The 9,142-nt window shown below is 36.2% G+C and overlaps 1 protein-coding gene across 2 annotated transcripts; it reads right to left on the bottom strand.

The window, feature by feature from the left end:
- Window positions 1-55: 55 nt before the first annotated feature.
- On the bottom strand, window positions 56-5,460 carry LOC114527175 (p21-activated protein kinase-interacting protein 1-like). Of its 2 annotated transcripts, XM_028548814.1 has the most exons (12): window positions 5,382-5,460; window positions 5,143-5,252; window positions 4,232-4,284; window positions 3,169-3,289; window positions 2,943-3,017; window positions 2,332-2,384; window positions 2,047-2,129; window positions 1,813-1,875; window positions 1,597-1,694; window positions 1,336-1,453; window positions 750-939; window positions 56-214 (listed from the first exon to the last, which is right to left on the bottom strand). In XM_028548814.1, exons 1-12 carry the CDS (start codon window positions 5,451-5,453, stop codon window positions 144-146), a joined length of 1,107 nt encoding a protein of 368 aa, XP_028404615.1. In that variant the 5' UTR covers window positions 5,454-5,460; the 3' UTR covers window positions 56-143. The 2 variants fall into 2 exon arrangements, with proteins under 2 accessions (XP_028404615.1, XP_028404624.1); XM_028548823.1 differs by lacking the exons at window positions 56-214; window positions 1,336-1,453 and having other exon boundaries at window positions 800-939.
- Between the last annotated feature and the right edge of the window lie 3,682 nt (window positions 5,461-9,142).

Raw genomic sequence — 9,142 nt, 5'->3', positions numbered from 1 at the left:
ATTATGTACATTGTTCACTGAACCTAGCGAACGGCAAACTCCTTCAGGGTTGAGCATTTCCTTTTAATATCACTTGAATGAAAACAGACTTAAGAAAACTGACTCTATTTACAAATTAAATTTACAATATACTCGAACAAGCTCTACTTTACTTCGGAGATTTTTGCTCTTTTTCTTTTCTTCGATTTTATTTTTCTTAACCCCGACGATTCAGCTAAAGCATTAGATCAATATAGAATGTTATTTATACCATAGGAAGTATTACGATTACAAAAAAAGGAGTATAAAAAAACTACAAATCAATATTTTCAATGCATTTAGCCAACTCAAATGATCAAATTAGCAAATTAAATTATCACCCCGTGAGCGCTTACAGTTTGCTAAACAAGTTGAACGGGAAGAATGTGAATTTTAGTTAAGTTTTTATTCTGTAGCCTGGCTAGTGCTATTAAAATATCTACTGGTGTCATGCCAATCCTCCCCCAGTCACCCCTTCTATCACCCCCCCCCAAATTGCATTTTGACTCTTGTGAGAGTGTAAATATTAAAAAATAACCATTTTCTGTGCGCTCAAGAATGCAGGAATTCAATTTCTAATCCTAACATTTTCAAATTTCTTTCCAGACTCCTTTTCTTCATGCCCCCACGAAAGCTTTCTTAAAAAAGGCCCCGACCTAAAAGCGTCTGTCATGCAGGGTGACTACAGTATCTCTCCCGAGCCATTTCATATGATACAGGGAATCACTAACCTGATCCTGAAGATTTTGTCTGTTTTCCTTCTGATTTTTCTTTGGGTTTTTTCCTCAACTCAATCTCTGTTTCACTTTTTGGCGCAGATTGGGTACTTTTCGGTACTCTAGATTTTCCTGTGAATACAGTCATGCATGTTGGTCTGCCACTCAACTCAAACTGACAAAGAAGATTCGGTTTATCATCATACTATATAAAAAAGTTAAAATTCTTGTGAGATTAGAAGATGAGATAAATGAAAACATCTAATGAAATCTGTGTACGAGCAACAAGGAAAAGATGTCTAAGATATTCAGGTAACGAAGTGAAAAATTCTTCGAAATATGACTCAAGTGTTTTTCTGGACCGTGGTCCGTATATTCCGTATCTAGACCAGTATTCCGGACGTCTTATGCAGTTCACCCATATAATAAACCGATTATTGACCTCGCTGTTCCGTCTGAACTGTGAAATATCAGACCGAGGTTTTTTGCATGGATCTCGCTCCTTCGCCGCTCGGTCCATACGAAAAAGCCTCGGTCTGATATTTTACAGTACAGACCTTACGCTCGGTCAATAATCTGTTAAGGCTCGAAAAAAACCTACTTGTCCATTGTGAAAAGACCATGCCTTCAATACGCCATCGGAAGAAACAGAAAATAAAAGGACTTGTATGACATCAGATTTCTCATTATTATACTGAACACTTTCTAAACCTTTGATTCTGACAAAAAATGTTAAAGCAAATCGCTTATCACATAAAATTTAAAAATACTGTACTTCATTTTTGGATCAGCAAACACGCGACGAAGAAATAAAAATATATCAGGTTCGTAACTATATACATAAAAATGCATTCAAACTTACCTAGTTTCATGACCTGCTATAGATTGAATACGTTTTTCTGATTGAATATCATTAATTTCAATTTCCTGCATTTCTCCACCAATAGCTAAGATATTTTCCTAAAATACGAATAGTCACTTTTATACAGGAACCTTGCTATTGGTATATCCCATCTAAACATGACAATATACTGTCAGGAATGCTATTCGAAATACTGTGTTATACGTAGTGACTTACGTCAATAAACGTCATAGCTAAGACAGTTTTGGCGCACTCTATTGTATACACTTGAGCTGCAGTCTAAAAAAAATTAAGAAGGGACTATTAGGGCATATTAGGGTTTTCAGCTCGTTAGATCAGAATGTGTTACATCAGAATGTGTTACATCAGCCATTGCGACTATAGTCACCAACTATAGACTTTAGTCACCAACAATAATCACCACGTTTAACCTCATATATTGCTACTTACAGAAACTTTGTAGACTATAACTTGCAACTTCGTTGCAACAGCATAGGTTTCCCCTGAGGGTGACCACAAAACAATATTTGCAACTAAAGACAATAAACAATACATTAGCAAATATATCCGTTATTAAGCATGACTCTTGTTTACATAATAACATCACCATATTACAATTATCAATACAATTATACTACCAATACAATTAGCCATAAAGGCTGTTTGCGATTTGTGACTATATTTTCCTGAAGTCCACTGCTACTGAACCCATGCAGTATCAGTAGTCGAACAAACCTTGCTTTATATTAGTAACATACGCTGATCTCCCAGTTAGCAGGTTCCACGTTCTAAAAGTAAGAATGTGTTCAAAATGTTTTCATTCAGCAATAAGATCAAATCCTTTTTGTAATATAGTATGTACAATACAAATATTTCTAATCGAATTACAGATCCTAGAAAATATTATCTCTGAAGTAAACGTATTTCTGCAAGGGTATTCACAGTTATAGTAAAATATGTATGATGTTTGATTAAAAGATGAGATTTTTCCTGTTATGCAAAAGCCCATTTTGATGGGACGACCATAAAAAACTTAAGATATTAAATTTATTACGCCCCTTGACAAAATAACGGGAATAGACAAAAACAATTAAACAACAACTGCGTATACGGAATGCCAGAAAACCTTTCGACGCTTCGACTTATAGAACTTGTGAGGAATGTTAGATTAAAACAAACTGACAACCGTTGATTTGTTTACATTTAGACTTCTGCCTTTAGCAAAAGCCATGTCAACGAACCTACTGTAGGCTCTTTCCAGGGTGCCGTCGTGGGCGTAAGGAAGAGATGCGGTGGGTACGAGGTTGGCGGGACAACTAGCTTTGCAGATGAGAAAATATTCTTACCTTAAAGATTTGTCGGTGGACACTGATAACGCTAAACGTCCCGATGGATGAACGGATATTGAGGACACTGCTTCACTGAAATAAAAAATTATAGGCACTTTAAAAAAGTTCACCAAATAAAATTGGACGAATCATGACGAGCTGGATCATTCAAATAGTGCTAATTCTAAAATAGGTGGATCAGAATCAACCAGTAGAATCAGCCTATAGACTTACGACCACTTACCGATGTCCTTTGAGAACTTTTAAACAATCCCACGTTTTGCATTCCCAAACACAAATTGTCCCATCTTCACTACCACTTAACATATGCGAAGTATCACAGAAAGCCAAACACGTGATTGTTCCTGCATACAGATAAGAACTGTATGATTCATCAAAAGTATTTATTATGTGAACAAACCAGTTCAGCTAAAAAGTTGGGAGGAGCAGGCCCAAGTATGCCCCAGGTGACCACCTTGTAAACCATACCGATTATTTATTTTAATAGTATAATGGCATGTCAGAACAGGCAGATTAAGACTGTATTATTGTTTTAAAAATGAGTTTTTTGCTTGGTAAGCTTAAGCTTAATAACGAAGTAATCATTGACTTTGCTAAGCATGAAACATTAGTGAAATTAAAGGTGAAGAAGCAAAAAGAGGAACGAAGCATTGCTGGGAGGGAGACAGGTGAAGACAAGGGGGAGTAAGATATGGGTAAGTAATATAGTTGACGGTGGTGGGAAATGAAGCAAAAGAAGACGTGGAAGAATGGAGTAAGGGAAGGTGACATAGAACAAGACAGGAATGAGGCAAGTGGAGAAACGGTGGAAGTGTTGAGCAAGAGAAGGAACAAAAGCAGAAATAAAGCAGGAGAAGAGGTGGAATAGTGGTGCAAGAGAAGGAAGAGTGAAACGAGAGGCAAAACAAAGCAAAATGAGAAGTGATTAAAAAGTTGGGCAAGTGGAATAAGAGGAGAAGTGGAATAAGAGGAGAAGTGGAATAAGAGGAGAAATGAAACAAGAGGAAATGTGATGGAATAAATGAGCAAGAGTGGGAGAGGAAACAGAATTTGGTTGTTAGATAAAATGTTATGCAAATTGTGCTAAAAAACGCATTTAAACCAAACATAGAAATTTAATTCGCTTTTTGAAATCTGAATAGAGAGATAAAACTAAAAAAGTGAAAAACTACCTAAATTACTAAAAAACTACCTACTAATCCAAACACTTGAATGTTGGAATGTTGCTGGCCTTCGGCTTGACTTGTTTCGTGCACTTTTCTACTAAATTTATCATAATATTATACCTTCTTGCTGAGTTAGACGCCCAATTTCTACACGTTGTTTCAGTTCAAATAATCTATTGAGAAAAGATTTTGTTTTAAAATGCTGATACAATAATACTGTAACTGTAATCAATATTTGGACAAGTACATTCAAGGAGCATAATAATGTTGGTCATCCCTGCAAAATTATGCCTCTTGCTTGCACAAAGCCAAATTATGCTACATGCAGGGCTGTAGCCCAGGGTGCATTCGGTGTATTTCACACGCCGAAAATACGCCAAAGCAATCTTAACATTACGCCAACTTCCCACCCTGGGCCATACTTACGACAAATCGTCGACAATTACCCACTCCAGGACGTTACGCCGATCGCAGACTCGCCAGGACGTTCGACTCGTGAGTCAAAAAATGCTACACGTTTAGAGGACCATTTTTAAGAAGTTAAATGCCTTTGTTGTCGTTAAAATACTTAAATGCATGCAGTTGAAGCCGGTGTGTATGTGGACCTTTTGAATTACAAAGTTTAGTGTGTTTATCCGGTATTTATGCGCCGACAAGTTAAAAAACAGTGTACGCCAATACGCCAAGGAAAGTTGATTTTACGCCAGTACGCCAAGGATACCCTAACTCTACGCCGAAGATATTCCGATTTGTCTACACCGAATGCACCCTGGGCTGTAGCTAGACTGCTTAATTGAGAGGTATATATTTGTGTTTGTATACTGTAGGAACAATAGCATACAAAAGAAATTAGTTGGGCATAAGACAAATATATTAATATACACCCCTCAATTAAGCTTCTAGCTATGGCCCTTGCTAGATAGGGTAATAGCAAATACTAGCAGGAACCAGGAATATATATAAGATTCAACTCTATAAAGATGTATGGTACTCTAAGAACTGTAGGTCCTGGTAGATGATAACCTACCTACCTTACTGTTTCATCTGTAGAACCAGAAGCCAAAATTTTTTCATTACAAGCTACTGTTTTCACACAGCCACCGTGACCATGATCAGAAAATGCAGCCTCGAATTTGTAATTCTATATAAGTAAAGAAAATTCGAAAAGATGACGACACGATCATAATACCATATTACATTTATTTCCTGCTCTTCTAAAGAGCTTCATACTACACGACTATTGCTCTATCGCCTTTTGAAACGTTCTTACTTGCTCATCGTCTTCACAACAAAGTCGTAAAGCACACAGAGATTCATCATACATGCCTACTATAACCTCCATCTTTGAATCATTATTTCACTCTATTATTCCCCCCCCCTGCCTCCAAGAACACGTGAAGTTGGTGAAGCAAAAAGTAGTACCAACAACAACCCTCTGCCGCATGTCACTTCACGCAGTGACAAAACAAGTGAATTTTGACGAATTTCTGATAAAGGAATGAAGTTCTCATATGTCGACGATTGTCACCCACAGTAATCAGTAAAATGATCAAACATTACGACAAAACTGAGTATTTATGCACCATAGCTCCTTCACTCGCAATTTTTCGTAAAAAATGGAATATAATGACATATAATGGAGATTTTCATGGAAAATGCAAGCGTAACTGAAAATTGATGAGCCAGAGGACATTGTAAACGTTTAAAGAGTGAAATTCAAGTTTTAGTATATAATATAAAAGTATGTATTATAAAATTAGAGTGTATATCTAGTATATAAAATAACTAGGTTTAGTCGAGCGCTTCAAGTGCATGCAAGAGTTATAACAAACGAAGAAAGTGATAACTTGATTATACATGTCCATGCATGGCGCTAATGACCTCCATATTCGGATTTTACTTCATCCCACCCGCTTGCCCCCAACCACCCCCTCCTCCCCCTCTGACATGAGATCAGTGGACTTTAGTCATATACATGTACAGGACACGACACCATTATAAACTCCACAACAAAGTATTAAAAAAGATGAAGATAAAGTGCAAACGAACCTCTTCAGCTCATCAACTGACAACGGCTTGTTATTGAGCAACCAGCAGGAATGACTTCCTGGAGCCAGTTGTATGAAAGACTAGTCACTGAGCTAGCTGCTAAGTCAAAAAGTTATTAGGTAGTCACAATGGGAATGAATCGATTTTGTATATTTCATGTATGTAATGTATACATTATATGGCCAATTTAAAGGTTAACTATTCCCCACCAAAAACATATTTTGCCTGTGGTAAAACACTTTCCTCTATTTTATGCTTTAATGAGTACAGGTGGTTTATCGTAGATAAATCACGACCGCCATTGGTCATGCATGCATGCAGTACATGCTTATTGTACATGCACTACGTGCTCGTTTCCAGCAACGCGGCGTTGCATTAATTTTTCTCTTTCGTAAACAGAAGTTGCCATTTGAAACAGCCGTTGCTGTTTCTAGAACGGTACCGTCCGATGCCTTACAGTCGTTGACATGTTTTAAAATCGATGACTTAGGTATTATGCAGCATGGCAACGACCATTTTAATTAAAGACATCGACCGTTCTAGAAAATGGCAACCACTGTTTCAAATGGCAATGTCAGTTTACGAAAGGGAAAATTGCCGCAGCGTTGCCCTGGCCCCTGGGGACAAGGGTACTAGGGCAAGTGTCTGATTATTATAACTAGCCTGTGTTCGGTGTTCCAGACTACTGCACTTGCTATGAGAGACAGAGAACCTCATGTAGAAAATTGGAACTTTAGTCGAACTGTGTAAACCGTTTATTGGAATCAATTGCAGTTATAATAAAAAAACCATGTGATAGGCAGAAAAATATTTGTCGTCTTTTCGAAGAGATTTTTCAAATAAATTTATAATTTGTTAATATCCATGTCAGTGGGTGTCGGTAACGAAGTTTAATATTGCATACAGAATTGCTTTTGAAGTGCTAAAAGTAATTGATAAATTATTAATAAAGAGAGTATAGGAAACAATGCAAAGATATCAACTGGCTTAACCGCTTAAGCATTTTTGTGTTATTGATTCCATGGAGTTATCGCTAACACACTGATATGGGATTACAGGAGAAAACTGTTTGAATTCGAAATGAATTATCACTTTTTTGCTGTTAATAACGGCGGCATTAAGAGACGCAATATTGCCAAAAACAAATTGAAAAAATTAAAGAACAGCATCGTCATCGAGTTTCACGCGTATCACGTTAAAAGAGAAGAATCTTTAAGCCTGGTTTCAATTTAGTCGCGATCAAGTCATTTTCACCGATGAGAAATAGTACGGATGTAAATTTGTCTTTATTTCTGTATTCAAATCTATCATTGTTGACTGCATCATTGCACATCATAGAAATAATAGTAGACATTATTTCTATGCTGCACAGACGTGCATGCGGCAATACCTTGACATGTTCACGGCAATCGCCGCGACCGAAACGGAAAACCAGGCATTACACGTATCCGCTGCATGTTATAAGAAAACTAGCGAACTGGATGTTTTAAATCGTATTCAGTTGTTATTCACTACAAATGCCCTCTATATACAGCTAAATTTTAATTTGTGATTTACTGATATAGCAAATCACGTTACAACAGCTATACATCAGCTTATTGTGTATTCTAAACACTTCATGGCAGACAACATGTATTTATGCATGCATGTCATTTTGTAAATAGATCATTTTCTGGCATGGATTGCTTTTGCGCTATTGGTGAATTATTAATGCCTCACATGAAAGTAAGATACGATCATTCACTCTATATATCAATATCTTCGTGATAGTGGCATCATGATCAGCGTGTAATTAACTTTGTTAATACTTGGAATCACTGTTCACATTGAGTGAAATAATAAAAGTTGACAAAGGAGCAATGGTCATTCATTTTTCTTCCTTACTTAATGGGAAGGAAGTAATAAATGATTGAATCTTTATTTTATTCATTTTGCTTGATTCAAAAACGTCCAAATTACACGGTGCATTTTGAAATCAGCCGTTATACTCTTATAAAAGCAATCTGTTTTAGCGAGAATAGATTTTTACTTGGAGTTTTCAATCAAAACTAAATTCAGTTTATCTAATATAAGTTAATGACGCTGCATACAGATAAATTGGTCGGTTCATGTAAATCTCATGCATTTATATTACAATGATTAATGAGATATACAGTGACAGTGTATAATATGAGCAATCTCATAAACAGCGGGATATTTACTGGAATGAGGGAAATAATATGAATGTATATACCGCTATAAAACGACTTTGTGATATTTCAACAGATGTGGCTTAAGCAAAAAATTACACAGACACAGTGAAATGCGCCAGGCTGAATTTAATAGAATAGTTTAACATTTGTTCAGCTAATACAATATTTCAGTTTCTCTTAAGGGTCCATGTAAATAATGAATTTCATTTTGACAAGCTCATCATAAGAATATATAAGCGGGAAAAAGAAGCTATACGCGTGTCGTAGCCGAATCTCGACAATTGTAATCTTAATTATGTATATATTCTAACCGTAGCTAAGTAAAAAAGCGAAAAAGTTACACTCGCTTGGCTGTAATTCACCCTGGTAAGCTTTATGGCGAAGCTTTATGTAGAGGTAATATAATAAAACACAAATATCATGCAGATAAAAAGTAAACCGCTTTTCAGTATAGAGCAATTAAATTTGGGATGTAATTTGCCTAAACCGAAATGTAATCAAAGGCAGGAACGCCATGCAGGCCTCTATTTTTAATGAACTTTAATTATTTTTCGCGCTTTCAAGCGACATTTACTATTTTGCTTTGCAAAGTATGGGAAAAATAATATATGTTCATCGCGATATACAGCACAACCGCGGATATATGTTTGAGAAATATATATACGATAAATTCGAGTTTGAACAGATTGCAATTTTTTCAGCAAATATTTTAAACAAGTTTTGTTAACACAACTGCCATGAAATGAATATATCTCGTATGCTTAATTAAATTCTTGTATCAGTTTGACTC

The sequence above is a fragment of the Dendronephthya gigantea genome, unplaced genomic scaffold (genome assembly GCF_004324835.1).
Source record: "Dendronephthya gigantea isolate DGI-Jeju-01 unplaced genomic scaffold, DenGig_1.0 000001F, whole genome shotgun sequence".
Lineage (NCBI taxonomy): Eukaryota > Metazoa > Cnidaria > Anthozoa > Malacalcyonacea > Nephtheidae > Dendronephthya > Dendronephthya gigantea.
The sequence above is the reverse complement of the archived record's forward strand: the minus strand, read 5'-3'. Positions and strand labels throughout refer to the sequence as shown.